Source organism: Mustela erminea, chromosome 10 (genome assembly GCF_009829155.1).
Source record: "Mustela erminea isolate mMusErm1 chromosome 10, mMusErm1.Pri, whole genome shotgun sequence".
NCBI classification, from domain to species: domain Eukaryota; kingdom Metazoa; phylum Chordata; class Mammalia; order Carnivora; family Mustelidae; genus Mustela; species Mustela erminea.
The window spans coordinates 16,484,671-16,502,385 of NC_045623.1; the positions used below are offsets into that span (position 1 = coordinate 16,484,671).

The 17,715-nt window shown below is 36.4% G+C and overlaps 1 protein-coding gene across 13 annotated transcripts in view; it reads left to right on the plus strand.

The window, feature by feature from the left end:
- WDR47 (WD repeat domain 47) overlaps nt 1-17,715 on the plus strand; it is a 63,584-nt gene that overhangs the window by 8,950 nt on the left and 36,919 nt on the right. For 6 of the 13 annotated variants that reach the window (XM_032303287.1, XM_032303286.1, XM_032303290.1 and 3 more), the window contains 6 exons: nt 1,528-1,596; nt 3,546-3,586; nt 8,025-8,191; nt 10,770-10,853; nt 13,820-13,904; nt 15,835-16,637. In XM_032303287.1, coding sequence (XP_032159178.1) covers nt 1,530-1,596; nt 3,546-3,586; nt 8,025-8,191; nt 10,770-10,853; nt 13,820-13,904; nt 15,835-16,637 — 1,247 coding nt within the window. In that variant the 5' untranslated portion in view covers nt 1,528-1,529. The remainder of the gene's footprint in view (nt 1-1,527; nt 1,597-3,545; nt 3,587-8,024; nt 8,192-10,769; nt 10,854-13,819; nt 13,905-15,834; nt 16,638-17,715) is intronic. The other 7 variants (XM_032303289.1, XM_032303291.1, XM_032303295.1 and 4 more) reach the window with 4 other exon arrangements.

Here is a 17,715-nt window from a genome sequence, read left to right on the forward strand (position 1 = left end):
GTGCTGTGTATTGTCTGTAGTCTTTGCTCATTCAATTGGAATTTTGAGAGGTATTGATTTGAATATGCTATTTATATGTTCTTAGTGGTAATCATTTAACTGTTTATGTGTATTAAGTTTATTCCTACATTGTCCTTTTTTTTTTTTTTAAAGATTTTATTTATTTATTTGACAGAGAGAGATCACAAGTAGGCAGAGAGGCAGGCAGAGAGAGAGAGGAGGAAGCAGGCTCCCTGCTGAGCAGAGAGCCCGATGCGGGGCTTGATCCCAGGACCCTGGGACCATGACCTGAGCTGAAGTCAGAAGCTTTAACCCACTGAGCCACCCAGGTGCCCCCCTAGTTTGTCCTTTGTCTTTTTTTTTTTTTTTTTAAAAGCTGAAACCAAGAGTCAGACCCTTAACCGACCCTTAACTTACCAAGGTGCCCCAGTCCTTTGTCTTTTAACTTGTTTATGGCAACTTCTATTACAAGTGGAATACATTTTTAGTGCCAAATTTGACAGTTTATTTTCTTTACATTTTCAGGGTTATGGGACTTTTTTTTTTTTTAGGATTTTATTTATTCATATGAAAGAGCATGAACAAGGGGAAGAGCAGAGGAAGAGGGAGAAGCCGACTCCCTGCTGAGCACAGAGCCTAATGTGGGGCTTAATTCCAGGATCCTGAGATCATTCATGACCTGAGCCAAAGTCAGACACTTAACTGACTGAGCCACCTAGGCACCCCTGGGTTGTGGGACTTAATTACATAGTCTGAGTCAAAAATAGTTTTGTTTTTTGATTTTTAAGATTTTATTTATTATTTAAGATTTTATTTATTTATTATTTATTTATTTATTAGAAAGCGAGAGAATACAAGCAGGCAGAGCAGCAGGCAGAGGGAGAGGGAGAAGCAGGCTCTTCACGGAGCAGAGAGCCTGAGGCAGGGCTCCATCCCAGGACCCTGGGATTATGACCAGAGGTGAAGGCAGATGCTTAACTGACTGAGCCACCCTGCCACCCCAAGTCAAAATAGTTTTGCTTATTTTGTAAATTTTTAGTTCTTCAGCAATTAAATATGCTTTTTAATTTTTGTGGGTTTAAATATGGAAAGAACACAACTATTTTAATCTCATAAAGATTGAAATAATATTTGAATCAGATCTGAGATATTTAAAAAATTACAAATCATTCTCAAATGTTACTTCTTTATATATGAAATGAACACATTATATTCATTATATTACTAATTCCTTCCAGTTACTTGCAATTAGAATTTTCAAGTAATTTGCAATGGGAAATTCATTACTTATGTTTCATACTAATTATTATTTTTACATTTTTTGAATAAGTAATATTTGTACATGATACAAAATTCAAAAGGTACAAAAGAGTATATAGTGGGAAGTCTTCTTTCCATTCCTATTCTTTAATTATCCAGTTTTCTTTTAAGACAGTCATTTTTATCGATTTTTTCTTTTCCCCAAAGATATTTTATGCATATGCACAACATTTAGTTTATGTTAATTGAGTTTTTTTCTTTTTATAGCTATGTTAAGCTGCACCTGCTTTAAAGATAATTTGGTCTGTAGGCCAAAATTATTCACAGTTCCAGAAGGTAAATTAGAATAATTGATGAATAGAGCACAGCTGTCAACAATAAGCTGTCAACAACACATTATACATCCATGTCACAAACGTTAGCTGATTAGCAGACATGACAGAGTTTTGCAATTAGAAGGACTTTTGTTTGCTTAAATGATTTAAAACAAATCTATTTTCTTTCCTCTTATTAAACTGACCTTATAGATTAGAGACTTCTAATTATTCCAGACTTTTTCCCACTAAGAATTTATGTATACTTTCTTTTTATTGAAATGTGACTTAAAGCAAATTATAAAACTTGAAAGGAAATCATAGAAATTACCCAAACTAACCCTATTGTTTCATGTATGAAGAAATTGAAGTCCGTAGAGATTGACTTGCAACATCACAAAGGCCAGACATTTACAGTTTCAAATTTTTAGAATGCTATTTTATTAAAAAGATAGGTTACAAATTTGTTTCTCCATTTTTTAAAAGATTTTTTTAAATTTATTTGAGAGAAAGAGAGCACTAGTAGGGGGGAGGAGCAGAGTTCAGAGAAGTGGAGCCCAACCTCCCTGGGCTCAGTCCCAGGACCTTGAGATCATGACCTGAGCGGAAGGCAGATGCTCAACCCACTGAGCCATGCAGGTGCCCCCTTTTCTCCATTTTTTAAAGGAAAAGGTACAGTCCTAGTTTTTATTATGTCCTAGTTTGGTATTATATTAAAAGTCTTCCTAGTACTTCATTTCCTTATCTGCAATGGTAAGGCAGTATTATTCATTGTTAGGCACTCTGTAATACTCAGAAGATTAAAGAGAATGGTTTTTATTGGGTGGGATGGAGTTGGAGATTAATGGAGCCTTTCTTAGGTACTCTTTTCTTGACCATAAAATTTCTAATGGCTGTACCTTGATTCCTTTAATCTCATACTTGTAAATCATTCTTAGCTTTGTGCATTTTTCTTCCTTCCTAATCTATATTATAAGTTAGTGAAGGAACACTTCAAATGTTCCTCTTTGTTTTTGTTTTTTTTTTTTTTAAGATTTTATTTATTTATTTGACAGACAGAGATCACAAGTAGGCAGAGAGGCAGGCAGAGAGAGAGAGAGAGAGAGAGGGAAGCAGGCTTCCTGTGGAGCAGGGAGCCCGATGCGGGGCTCGATCCCAGGACCCTGAGATCATGACCCGAGCCGAAGGCAGCAGCCCAAACCACTGAGCCACCCAGGCGCCCCCAAATGTTCCTCTTTGTGAAGGAACATTTAAATCATATCTATTTATATTTGATTAGAAAGCTACCACTGGGGGCGCCTGGGTGGCTCAGTGGGTTAAGCCGCTGCCTTCGGCTCAGGTCATGATCCCAGGGTCCTGGGATCGAGTCCCGCATCGGGTTCTCTGCTCAGCAGGGAGCCTGCTTCCTCCTCTCTCTGCCTGCCTCTCTGCCTACTTGTGATCTCTGTCTGTCAAATAAGTAAATAAAATCTTTAAAAAAAAAAAAAAAAAAGAAAGAAAGCTACCACTGATATTTTTTCATGAAACTATTTCCATATCCATATACAGAAATATATATAGAAGTGAATTTATGTTAACATTATTTCTTTTTTTCTTAACATTTTATCTTTAATCTTTGATTTCTAAAAATAATTTTATTTCTTGCCCCTTAATATATTCTTCAATGTCATTTGAGTAAGATAGGAATCAGTATGAGTATAAAGACCTTATTTGGAATTTAGTTTCTATAGATATTAATTATATTTAAGTACTGAAATACTAACGACCTACCAACTGGTGTCCAGATGTACTCATTATTAAAGAAAACTTATTTCCTTATTCACCTAATCCAGAGGTGGATATAAGCAAAAACTAATTTCTTAAAGGAAAATCCATAAAGTTTTTTTGTGATTTCTTTATATGTAAATTTATCATTTATTATAGAAATACTGAAACATTCTGATTTTGTTTTGTTTTGTTTTCTGTTTTCAGTAGAACACCCTTTATTGTTGGCCCTGCATAAATTCTGCCTGGTGAGTAATTGTTCACATGTACCATGGGCTGATGTGTCTACATAAGATACTGTCAGAGCTGACTTTAGTTAAATAAAGGGCCAGAGCTTTATCCTTTTATTTTTTCTTTGTTGTTGTTTTTTAAGATTTTATGGATTTATTTGAGAGAGAGGGCTCACAAGCACAATCAGAGGAGAGGGGCAGAGGAAGAGGGAGAAGCAGACTCCTCACTGAGCAGGGACCTGAGCCAAAACCAAGAATTGGACCCTCAATCCACTGAGCCACCCAGGCACCCCTCCATCCTTTTGAATGGCTTTTAGAATAGTAGTAAAGAAAATAATTTACTCTGTACCTTTTTAGAGACATTTCTTCATTAATTGCATCTTAAATTATTCAACTAACATTTGTTGAACACTTAACATACTGTGCATTTAATTTTTTTCCAAGATTTTATTTATTTATTTGACAGAGATCACAAGTAGGCAGAGAGGCAGGCAGAGAGAGAGGGGGAAACAGGCTCCCTCCCAGTACCCTGAGATCATGACCTGAGCCAAAGGCAGAGGCTTAACCCACTAAGCCAGGTGCCCCTGTGCATCTCATTTTAAAAGATAATTTTAGTTGTTTCTCAGCCAGTTAACTCTGTTTTATATCTCCCCTGAGGATGGGGGATGAAACACTTATTATTATTTTTTAGATTTTTATTTACTTGTCAGAAAGGGAGAGAGGGAGCATGAGCAGGGGAAGCTGCAGGCAGAGGGAGAAGCAGGCTCCCTGCCGAGCAGGGAGCCCAATGTGGGACTTAATCCCAGGATTCTGGGATCATGACCTGAGCTGAAGGCAGATTCTTAACCAACTGAGCCACCCAGGCATCCCAAGAAGCATTTATTATGGAATTCTACTCTTCTGAATTAGAGAAGAATTCTAGCTTTATGGGGATTAATAGTTTGAAATTAAAAATATATATGAATTCTGTTTTTATATCTTATCTTTAAAACTTATGATGTACTTAATTTCTAAATTATATAGCTAGGATTTGGGGATCCTCTACAAATGTTTCAGTAACAGAATAAGATATAATCATCAAGCATATATCTATGTTTGTTTTAGTTAAAGATTTTATTTGAGAGAGAGCACAAGCCTGGGAAGGGCAGAGGGACAGGGAGAGGTGGACAAGCGGGGAGATGCTGACATGGGTATGTATCCCAGGATCCCAGGACTCTGAGATCAGACCTGAGCTGAAGGCAGCGGCTTCCCTGAATAAGCCACCCTGGTCCTTCTTTACCTATGTTTTATTTTTTAAAAATTATTTATTATTTATTTTTAACAAATAACTTTTTTTTTTTTAAAGATTTTATTTATTTATTTGACAGACAGAGATCACAACTAGGCAGAGAGGCAGGCAGAGAGAGAGGAGGAAACAGGCTGCGTGCTGAGCAGAGAGCCTGATCTGGGGCTTGATCCCAGGACCCTGAGATTGTGACCCGAGCTGAAGGCAGAGGCTTTAACCCACTGAGCCACCCAGGCGCCCCTTTACCTGTGTTTTTTATTATATCCAACAACAGGGAATTTTATAAGAATTAAAATTCTGGATTAGGTGGTTAAAATACTATACTATTCTACTAAGAATTTCAGAGTCTAGAATTAAAGCTTGTGTTTTAAAAAATCCTGACCAATTCTATGTTAATTAGGAAACATTTTCTCTATCCGAAATTTAAATGTAATGTCAATGTAAAATACGTATTTGTAAGAATTATTTAATAATCAGAAATGATGGCAACATTAAACATGTAGTTATGATTTAGAGTGGGGCTATTGCCATAGATTTATAGTAACTCCAGAGTTACTCCATATTTAGACTGAATATTTAATAAATGGAGGCCTACAAAATGTTCAGCATCATTGGGTATATTGAACAACTTTAGAAAATTACATCTCAGTTCTGCACTGAGTTGTATGGTTGCTACATAGTGATATAAGTGAAGTCCCCTCTAAGATCTTAGAGATAGATAGAGGGGGCAATTATTTTTCTGATGACTAAATTAGTTAAGGCCACCTATTTTTTTTTTTTTAAGATTTTACTTATTTATTTGAGAGAGAATGTGAGTGAGAGAGAGAGGGAGAGAGAGAGAGAGAGAGAGAGGGTCAGAGGGAGAAGCAGACTCCCTGTTGAGCAGGGAGCCAGATGAGAGACTCAATCCCAGGACTCCAGGATCATGACCTGAGCTGAAGGCAGTTGCTTAACCAACTGAGCCACCCAGGTGCCCCACTTAAAGCCATTCTTTTTTTTTTGTTTGTTTGTTTTTAAAGATTTCATTTATTTATTTGACAGAGAGAGATCACAAGTAGGCAGAGAAGCAGGCAGAGAGAGAGGGAGAAGCAGGCAGAGAGAGAGGGAGAAGCAGGCTCCCGGTTGAGCAGAGAGCCTGATGCAGGGCTCAACCCAGGACCCTGAGATCATGACCTGAGTCAAAAGCAGAGGCTTTAACCCCCTGAGCCACCCAGGCGCCCCAAGCCATTCTTTTGCTAGTAAGAATTACATGAAGATTTGGGAAATGCTAAAATCACTAATCATGGTGCTTTAGGAGTAATCTCAGGGAGGCAGTTCTGAAATGTAATTAGAATTTAGTGAGTAGAAATATCATTAATTTTAGTGTATCCTCTTTTGAATAAAGTCTCTTAACAGGAGGACGGGCAGCTCAGAAGAAAGCAAAGGGAAACCCAAAGCATGTGGAACTGGGGCGGCTGCCCTGTTGAGATTTTTTTTTTTTTTTTTTTTGGTTATTTGTTTGTTTCTTGAGGCAAGCATGTCCTTATTGTTGGAGATGGATGTAGGAGATTAACTTAGTCTGATGTCTCCCATCCAAGTACTAACCAGGCCCGACGCTGCTTAGCTTCCGAGATCAGACGAGATCGGGCGCGTTCAGGGTGGTATGGCCGTAGACTAGTCTGATGTCATTAAATATTTGAATCATACAATTATCTACCCATGTTCTGTCCTTTGTTTACCCTACCATGTTCTCTAAGAGAGAAAACGTACTCATCTGATAGGAGCATTCTAGTATGCTAGACATTTATACTTCTCATTATGAAGAAGTTGATAAGTTGGAAGAAAATTAACATGTTTGTGTACATGTATGTTTGTTTCTGTGAGCTCTGTTAAAGTTAGTTCGTCCTGTGAGAAAGATGTGCTTACAGTCTTTTTGATCTGATGATGTGTCTTTGCAGCTAATCTTACTGTTAGCATCGTAGTCTTTTGTACTGCTCTGAGCTTTGACCTTTGAAAATTGCAACAAGTTAGGCCATTTAACTTGTATGGCCTCATCTATGAAATGATCTTCAGAATTCCTCCTAGTTCTAAATCTTTATGAATTCATAACCTATGTGCTTAGTTATTGCACTGAACACTAATAGGTAACATAAGAGATTGTAGAGAGTTGAAATATCTTTGTTTCGTGTTTAGGTTCATAGTATCAACTTGACTTAAAGTAACACTTTTTTAACCAGCCTTACTTTGTTTGGCTTCAAAGGACAAGGTATAACATTTTACATATTGCTGCTAGACTATAAGCTTCTTAAGGACAAGGCCAGTGTCTCCCAAGTATAGAACAGTGCCTATCACAGAGAAAAAGCAATAACTGCTTATGGAATGAGTATATACCTAGAGCAAGTTATTTAGAACATAGCTAAACATGGTTATTAGTGACTTTTTACAATATTCTTTACTTTGGCAAATTTTAGAAATGTGTAAGAATAGACAATAATACTATCTCAGTCCATTTGGGTTGCTGTAACAGAATACCATAGACTGGGTGGTGTATAAATAGCAGAAATTTATTGCTCACAGCTTTGGAAGATAGAAATCTAAGACCAGAGTGTTAGCATGGTCAGTTCTGATGTGGTCTCTCTTTCTGGTTGCAGACAACTGTCTTATTGCATATTTTCAAGGTGGAAGGGTTGAGCTAGGTTTCTGGGGCCTCTTGAAGGACACCTAATCCACTAATCACTTCCCGAAGATTTCATATCCTAATACCATCAATTTGGAGATTCGGATTTCACCAGATTAATTTGGGAGGACACAATGTCCAAACCATAGCAAATATAAATGAACTTTCATTTATCCATTATCCCACTTCAGTAGTCATGATTATTCTTATTTCCTCTTTATCTCCTCCCAGTCCCCTCTTGTATTGTTTTGAAGCAAATCACAGACTTTATATCATTTAATCTGTATTATCCCATTGTGTATCTCTCAAAGACAAGGACTTAAAAAAATTACAGCCATAACCTTTATTACACCTTAAAGAATAACTGATTTTTATAAATAATAAATTAATTTCACTTAAAATACCTGTACTAAATATTTCCAAGAAATCTCTAATGTGTAGTTTCCAGACAGTTAATAGCACTTAGAAATAAAACAGTAAGAATAATTTTTATTTTTGTTCTGTTTAATATTTAGGCTATCAACATGACGGCTGAAGAAACAGTGAATGTAAAAGAGGTTGAAATCATTAAGCTAATTTTAGACTTCCTGAATTCAAAGAAGCTTCACATTAGTATGTTGGCCCTTGAGAAGGAAAGTGGAGTCATAAATGGCCTGTTTTCAGATGATATGCTTTTTCTGAGGTATGATTTCATTAATATTATGAGTTTTGTAGCTCTTTCAAAGAAGTGTTAAGTATTAATAAGGTAATATGTGTATCATGGGTAGATATAATCATGAGAAGGCTATATAAGTATAATTTTTAAAATTTGTTTTTTTAAAAGATTTTATTTATTTACTTAAGAGATAGTGACAGAGATAGCGAGAGAGCACAAGTGGGGAAGAGAGGGAAAAGTGGCTCCCTGCTGATGATGGAGCCCAATGTGGGGCTCGATCCCTGGACCCAGCGATCACAACCTGAACTGAAGGCAGAGGCCCAACCAACTTAGCCACCCAGGCATCCCTATAAGTATAATTTTTAAATATAATGCTTGTTTTTGAAATGGAACATTTACAAAATAATGTTCTCTAAAGAATGTTTTCAGTAGTAAGATCCAGAGGTCCATTAAAAAAACTAGAGTCACAACTCCCTTATGGTTGTGGTGTCATCACAGAAAATACTTGAGTAAGAAATCGGGGACTCCAGGCAGATAAAATATTTCTGCAGTGCCATTTTTTTTTTTGCCATAGAAGTGAATATAAACCTATTCATTATAGAAAATATAAAAAAATAAAGAAGAAAAATCACCCACCACCCAGACAGACTTCATACTAATAATTTTCTATACATATTTTTTAAAAAATGCAATTCTGTTGATTTATAATTTAGTATCCTTTATCCATTAACATCATAAGCATTCCCTGTGTCATTACAAATTTATACTATAAAAATTTTCAATTTAATTTCCTATGGTTCCCCTATTTTTAGACAAATTATTTCCAGTTTATCTTAATAAGTGTTCTGTTGAGCATCTTTTATACATAGGGCTTTTTCTATATATTGGATTATTTCCTTAGAACAAGATTCTTGGAATTGCAGAGCAAAAGGGAATTAACATATTTGCCAAAATGCAAAAAGCTAAATATATCCTAACTTGAATTGGATGGAAAAAGGAAAACCCAAATTTCCATACAGAAATGTATTCTTTGCTTATGTGATGCTGAATATCCTTTGACAAAGAGTATAGATTCTTGGAGATAGCATTTTGTGAGTTGGAAAGCCTTAAAAGATGAAGTATCCCTAAGTCATGAAAAAGGAACTTAAAAAAAAAATCTTTACTATATTAAGAGAATTTATTTAAATTGCTTGAACTTTTCTGTATTCTGTATTATGAATGTCATTTAACCCTGAGGAGGTTAGTCAATGGTAATCACCAGGAACCAGTACGGAGGCCATATTCTTTTGGCTCTCTTTCAAGCATTGGTACTCCTGGTAATTTAGCAGTGGCTCTCAAATATGGCCCCTCGAAGAACCTGCTGGGTATTGGGATGAAGTTTTGCTGGTCTGAGGTGAAATGCAAAGAATTGTAGAAGGGTAAATTTTTAAATTAAATGTATTCATCATAAAGGACTCACCTTTGAAATTATGGTCCTTCCTACCTTTTTTTTTTTTTTTTTAAAAGATTTAATTTATTTATTTGACACAGAAAGACACAGAGAGAGAGGGAACACAAGCAGGGGGAGTGGGAGAGGGAGAAGCGGGCTTCCTGCTGAGCATGGAGCCCAATGTGGGCCATGATCCTAGGACCCTGGGATCATGACCTGAGCCGAAGGCAGACGCATAACGACTGAGCCACCCAGGCGCCCTCCTTCCTACTTTTTAAATATTAAAATGCCTATTTATAAAATGATTATGATATGCATTATGATTGCTTTTTATTAATGTTCCTTATTTGCAGACTCAAAGTTGGCAATCCGATATAGATCCTCCTGCCCATCCCTTTTAAAATTTTACTGTTCTAAAAGCCAAAAATAGGGAAATTGCTATTATAAAAGAGCAGCCATAAGAATGCCTTAAAACTTTTGGAAGTTCCCATAGACCACTAAAGTAGGATGAAATATGTTCGTATTCCTTGCTGTTTTTATTTGTAGAGTATAAATTTTAGTGTCAAATGCCTCGGAGATATAGAAATCACAGTTTAGAGCAGGATCTCTCAACCTCAGCACTAGTAACATTTTGGGCCAGATAATTCTTGGTCCTGGGGGGGGTGCAGGTTGTCACGTGAATTGTAGGATGTTTAGTAGCATCTCTGACTATACCCAGTTGATTGCCAGTAGCACCCCCCCACCAATTGCGACAATCCAAAATGTCGCCAAACATTACCAGATATCTTGGGGACAAAATTGCCCCAGTGAAGAACCACTGATTTAGTAAGTCTGGAGCATACCTCCACACTGGCCCCTAAGTAAGACAGAAGAGCTTTAATACTGAAAGATGAATAGGAAAATAAAGGAACTTTTAGACTTAGCCCAATGTTTTTATATACATGAGAAAAAAACATATGTTAGAATGAGAAATGGTTGCAGATCAAAAATTCTTCTCATATAGGTTATGTTGTTACAAGTAAGTTGTGAAAAATTTACTTAGAGGAGTTAAAGAACCATGTAAAATGTTAACCTCATTACAGACTTCAGACTGGTTTTAATGTTGTCATATTTATTCTGCTTTTAATTAGTATGAGGCAAATTTGATAAAATGCTGGGTTTTTTTCCTTTATATAGGCAGCTAATCCTTGATGGTCAATGGGATGAAGTTCTTCAGTTCATTCAGCCTCTAGAATGTATGGAAAAATTTGATAAAAAAAGGTAAGATTTCTTCTGAAGCTTTTAATGTCTTATCACTGGTAGAGGCTTAGCAAAACAAAACAATAAACAAAAATTTAAAAACAAAACTGTTAGCTTTCCTAGAAAATAGTATGCTCAGTCCAGTTGAGTTGTATCGAGGACAAGTTGCATGTACTTCAATTGATTGAAAATCTTATATATAAACTTACCTTTTTTGACAGTGTCTGTACAAAAAGTCACAAGGGCCATATTTGAAACAGTTGTTCTTCATAATAATATGAAGATTTTAAAGTTGTCATTCAGTTGTCTCCTGGCCTCCATTATTTCTGATGAACACTTAGCTGTGTTTGTATCCTGATTCTCTTTGTTACTTTTTTCTTTTTCTTTTCTTTTTGTCTTTTTTTTTTGGCTGCCTTCAAGATTTTTTTTTTTTTTTTTTTTTTTGCGGTAACATATAAATAACATATTAGTTTCAGGTCTACAATACAGTGATTGGATATTTGTATATATTGGGAAATCATCACGGTAAGTCTGATTAACATTCATCCCTGTACATAGTTACAAAAACTTTTCTTTGTTGTGAGGAAGATTTTTAATGTCTCTCTTAGCGACTTTAAAATGTATAGTACAGCATTATAAACCATTGTCATCATCCTCTACAATATATCCCTATGATTTTATAACTGGAAGTTTGTATCTTTGGATCCACTTCACCTGTTCTGCCCATCCTTCTAACTCCTGACTCTGGCAACAATATTTTATCATTGGCCTTCAGCAGTTTGATTATGATGTGCTCAAGTGTGGTTTCTTTGTATTTTTCCTGCTTAGGGTTCGCTAAGTTTTTTGAATCTTTAAGTATATATATTTTCATCAAATTTGGCAACCTTTTGGCCATTACTTGTAAATATTTTTTTCTGCCCTTTTCTCTTTTCCTCCTGGGACTCTATGCGGTATCAGATGACAGATATTGTCCCACAGGACTGGGGTTCTGTTCCTTTTTTTAAAACATTTTTTTTCCTGTGTTTTCTTTTTTTTTTTTTTTAAAGATTTTATTTATTTGTCAGAGAGAGAGAGAGATCACAAGTAGGCTGAGGGGCAGGCAGAGGGAGAAGCAGGCTCCCTGCCAAGCAAGGAGCCCGATATGGGACTCGATCCCAGGAAGCTGGGATCATGACCTGAGCCAAAGGCAGCCGCTTAACCAACTGAGCCACCCAGTTGTCCCTCCTGTGTTTTTTCTTCAGTCTGGATTATTTCTGATTTACTTTTAGAGTTCACCAATGCCTTTTCTTTTTTTTCTTTCTTTCTTTTTTTTTTTTTTAAGATTTTATTTATTTATTTGACAGAGAGAGATCACAAGCAGGCAGAGAGGCAGGCAGAGAGAGGAAGGGAAGCAGGCTCCCCGCCAAGCATAGAGCCTGATGCGGGACTCAATCCCAGGACCCTGAGATCATGACGTGAGCTGAAGGCCGAGGCTTAACCCACTGAGCCACCCAGGCGCCCACCGATGCCTTTTTCTGCTATTAGCAGTCTGCTCATAAATAATGCATTTTTCATTTCAGATAATTGTACCTTTCCATTTCAGAATTTCCTTTATCATTTTTCTGCTGAGATATTTCCATCTGTTTACTCATTTGACTATATTTCCCTTTAAGTCCTTGAACATATTTATAGTCGCTATTGCTTGCTAATAGTCTTTGTTTGCTAATCCCAACTTCTAGGTCATTTTAGGCTCAACTTCTGTTGATTGCCTTTTTCTTAACTACGAGTGACTTTTATTTATTTTAATAAATCTAGTCATTTTTAAAATGTCTTCTGCATATTGTGGATTCATTGCTGAGACTCGATTCTTTTATCTTCCTTTGAAAAGTGTTGACTTTTGGGGCACCTTGGTGGCTCAGTGGGTTAAAGCCTCTTCCTTCAGGGTCCTGGGATCGAGCCCCGCATCACCGAGCAGAGAGCCCAATGTGGGACTCCATCCCAGGACCCTGAGATCATGACCCAAGCTTAACCCACTGAGCCACCCATGTGCCCCTCTGTTAAAAAGTTTTAAGGTTTAGGGGCACCTGCGTGGCTCAGTCAGTTAAGCATCCAACTCTTGATCTCAGCTCAGCTCTTCATCTCAGAGTTATTGAGTTCAAGCCTTGTGTTGGGCTTAATGCTGGAGCCTCCTTACAAAAAAAAAGTTTTAAAGTTTATGGCTATTTTATGACTTTTCAGAAATACTCGTTTTTTTTAAAAATATTATTTATTTACTTATTTGACAGGCAGACATCACAAGTAGGCAGAGAGGCAGGCAGAGAGAGAGAAAGGGACGTGGACTCTCCGCTCAGCAGAGAGTCCAATGTGGGGCTCTATCCCAGGACCCCGCAATCATGACCTGAGCCGAAGGCAGAGGCTTTAACCCACTGAGCCATCAGGTGCCCCAGAAATGTTCATTTTTTTACGATAGTTCAGCCTGCTTTTATTAGACAGTTGTCATGTTTGAAGAGAAAAAAAGATATTTTGAATAAAATACAAAATAATAAAACAAAATACAATAAAACATAAAGCATTTTAAATGTAAAGGACTTTGATTTCATATTAGATAATATTTAACATCTTCAATAAAACTTGATTTTTGTTCAGATTAATATTGGAAATCCTTCCTCTGAGTGTTCAGTTGTATTTACTTAATTCTGAAATTATTGTAGCCTCAATGTGATAAGCTTTTAAGAATTTTGAGAATTTTTTGTAAGCAAAGGCAGGTGTAGTAACTTTTAAGTGTATTTGATTTATGAGACATTAGAAAATTAATTTTTCAAAAACTATTAAAGGATTAATTAGTCCTTTGGAACAAATATGGCCTCTGTTGCTCTGGGGACTTGGGTTTCATTTCCAATCTTTGACATTTCTGTAACTCAGCTTTTTATTTTATTTATTTATTTATTTATTTATTTTTTCTGTGACTCAGCTTTTTAATTTTAATATTTCATATTTTATTTTTACAGGTTTCGTTATATTATCCTGAAACAGAAGTTTTTAGAAGCTTTATGTGTTAACAATGCAATGTCAGCAGAAGATGAGCCCCAGCATGTAAGATTTTTATTCCTGAAGGTTTGCGCCATAGTCTTGTTTCAGTCATAAGTATTTTATTCACTAAAACAAAAGATTAGTATCCTGCATTTTCAAAGTTTTTATGAAGGATGGGGTAAGATTTTACTCTTTTGTAGCTGTAGTGCTTTCACTCTGTAATGCTTCTAAACTTGTTGCAAGATTTAGACAAAGATGATGAATGAGTGGCTGGCTGGTAGGTAGGTGAGTAATGTGTGCTCTTCTCATGTTTAAGGTGATTTAGATTGCAATAGATGTTTGACTTAAAAATGCTACATTTTTGCTTTTTTATTTATCCTAGAAGTGAATTATGATTAACTTCTTTTTGTTTTTTCAGTATTTACATTGTAGCAGAGGTGGTTTTTTTTTCCTCCAACTTTTTATTTAAATTCCAGTTAGTTAACATACAGTGTAGTATTAGTTTCAGGTAGAGAATTGAGTGATTGGTCACTTACATACAATACCCAGTGCTCAGCACAACAACAGAGGTGGTTTTTCATAAAATCTTTATGCCTTTATGACAATTTAAATTTAATGATTCAAAGGATTTATTAAACATTTATTTTTCTCTTGAGATTTTATTTATTTATTTCATAGAAAGTGAGTCCTAGCCCAGGGAGGGGTAGGGGGAGAGTGAGAGGGAGAAGCAGACTCCCAGCTGAGCGGGAAGCCTGCTGTGCACAGCTCAATTCCATGACCCTGAGCTCCTTTGCTTAACTGACTAAGCCACCCAGATGCCCCAGGAAGGGTTTTACTTTTAAAGTTTTAGTAATAGTATTGTTACATTGTTTCCAAACCAAGGAAACTTACTATGTGCCAGGAGGTGTTCACTGAAATAAACTAAAAAAATATTACAATGAGGACTTTCATGTGTAATAGAGAAATGTTTGTCAGATAATGATTTTTTAAAAAAGATTTTATTTATTTACTTGAGAGAGAATGAGAGAGAGAGAACATGAGAGGTGGGAGGGTCAGAGGGAGAAGCAGACTCCCTATTCAACAGGGAGCCCCATGTGGGACTACATCCTGGGCTCCAGGATCATGACCTGAGCCAAAGGCAGTGGCCCAACTAACTGAGCCACCCAGGCGCCTTTTTTTTTTTTTTTTTTAAAGAGATAATGATGTTTAAATGTGGAAAGAACTCTGGAATATAAATCAAAGGACCTAATTTTTATTTTGTCTTTGTCTCTAACCAACTGTATTACTTCCGTTAAATCCTGCTCCCCAACTTTTTTCATATATAAGATGAGGAAAGGTGGATATATAAGCTCTAAGATTCCTTTAAAAAAAAAAAAAAAAAAAAAAAAAGTTTATGAGTCTAAGGTAATATTCAGTACCCAAATTATTGTAATCTGTCTCTCAGCTAAGCTTCCTTTATTCTCTTTCATTCTGTTTTTGTACTAAATGAACTGTAAATGTTCTTTTTTCTTTCTTTTTAATTTGCTTTCTTTCTCCACACAAATTTCTCTTATGGCAAGTTTGAGAATGGCTCTTTTACTTTTGGGGTAAGCTGGAGTGACAGCAAGCTATATAAACAATTGAATAATGACATGCTTCAGTTTTCATTTCTAGGGAACTCAATTATTCTTGACCTTTAAAAATTGTACATTTGAGAGTGATAATCTGAAGCCTGAACTAGAACAATATTTTTATAGTAAGAGTTTAATTTACTAATTAGCCAAATTATTTAATTTTTATTTTAGTAGTGAAAAGCATTTTGATTCCTGGATTCCTGACTTGAAAGTTGTTAAATATCTTGCAATATGAGTATTCTGGGACAGTAGAGTTTATCCTTTTGCAGTTGAATAGTTTATGAGAATTTATAAGGTATCTTTGTATTTGAATAAAATACTCTTGGTTTCATATCTCTTAACATCTCTCTTAATAGTTATCACTTAAATTTTTCTTACAGCTGGAATTTACCATGCAAGAAGCTGTGCAATGTTTGCATGCCCTAGAAGAATACTGTCCTTCTAAAGATGATTATAGCAAGCTCTGTTTGCTTTTGACTTTGCCTCGTCTGACCAATCATGCTGAATTTAAGGACTGGAATCCCAGCACTGCACGAGTTCACTGTTTTGAAGAGGCTTGTGTCATGGTTGCAGAATTCATCCCTGCTGATAGGAAGCTAAGTGAGGCTGGTTTTAAAGCAAGTAACAATCGTTTATTTCAGCTTGTAATGAAGGGTCTACTTTATGAATGCTGTGTAGAATTTTGTCAAAGTAAAGCAACTGGAGAAGAAATTACAGAAAGTGAAGTACTTCTTGGCATTGATCTTTTGTGTGGTAATGGTTGTGATGACTTGGATCTGAGTTTATTGTCATGGCTTCAGAATCTCCCATCTTCTGTCTTCTCTTGTGCTTTTGAACAGAAAATGCTTAATATTCATGTTGACAAACTTCTGAAACCTACAAAAGCTGCATATGCTGATCTTTTGACTCCTCTTATCAGCAAACTTTCTCCCTATCCATCATCTCCAATGAGAAGGCCTCAATCAGCTGATGCCTATATGACCCGCTCTCTGAATCCTGCTTTAGATGGCCTCACTTGTGGACTAACCAGTCATGATAAGAGAATCTCAGACCTTGGAAACAAAACTTCTCCAATGTCACACTCCTTTGCTAACTTCCATTATCCAGGTGTACAAAACCTCAGTAGGAGTCTCATGCTTGAGAATACAGAATGTCACAGTATTTATGAGGAATCTCCTGAACGGTAAGTATTTGCTTGTAAAAATTAGAAAATATTCGCAAGTGTGAGATTTTGTGTGTGTATGTTTAATGTTCAAGTCGCTTTTTTAAAATTATTATTTTTTTTTTAGAGAGGGAAGGTTGAGGAGTGCAGAGGCTGATGTGGGGTTTGATCTCACAATCCCGAGATTATTTTCTATTAAGTTGCTATGAGGTTGCAAAGTAGGGAGTTGTGATATCTTGTTTAATGTTTTTTAAAGGGAAGGGGGGATTTTAGGATGTTAAGTGACTTGCTAAAGCCCAAGGCATCTTTTGCTCTACTTGAAAGATAGAGATGATACCTAGTCATGAAAATGGATGAGTATAACTTATTATAGGAGCTTCCTGTTATCTAAATCCCAAAGGAATAGAGTCTTGAGCATTGGTAGAGATTATCTTAAACTTATCCTGGACTTTCCGGTATCTTTAAAGAAAATTTTCATTGTTTGGGATGTTGAACTTCAGTTCTGGGGAGCTGCTGATGCTCTTCTGAGTGCATAAGAAGAACTTCCTGGTCGGTATAATGAATGGCATGTTTGGACATGTACACCAGTGGGATTGTATGGAAAGAAGACATAAAAATCCAGCCACATCTAGGGACGCCTGGGTGGCTCAGTTGGTTGGACGACTGCCTTCGGCTCAGGTCATGATCCCGGAGTCCCGGGATCGAGTCCCGCATCGGGCTCCCAGCTCCATGGGGAGTCTGCTTCGCTCTCTGACCTTCTCCGCTCTCTGGCCTTCTCCTCGCTCATGCTCTCTCTCACTGTCTCTCTCTCAAATAAATAAATAAAATCTTTAAAAAAAAAAAATCCAGCCACATCTGACTCTGCATGTGCTGTTGCTTATGTAAAGAGAGTAGTAAAAATTGAGGAATGACTGGATAAAGACATAAAGAAGTGGAGTATAAGTTACTAGATTACAGAATAAACAGAGAGGTAAAAAATGATATATCAGAAGTGAGTAATACATGTGTTATTAGCTGAGCAGTAGCAGTAACCCAGAAAACATCTGTCATGCTTGTGAAATTGGAAGACTTACAAGCCAAAGCACTGTGGAATAATGAA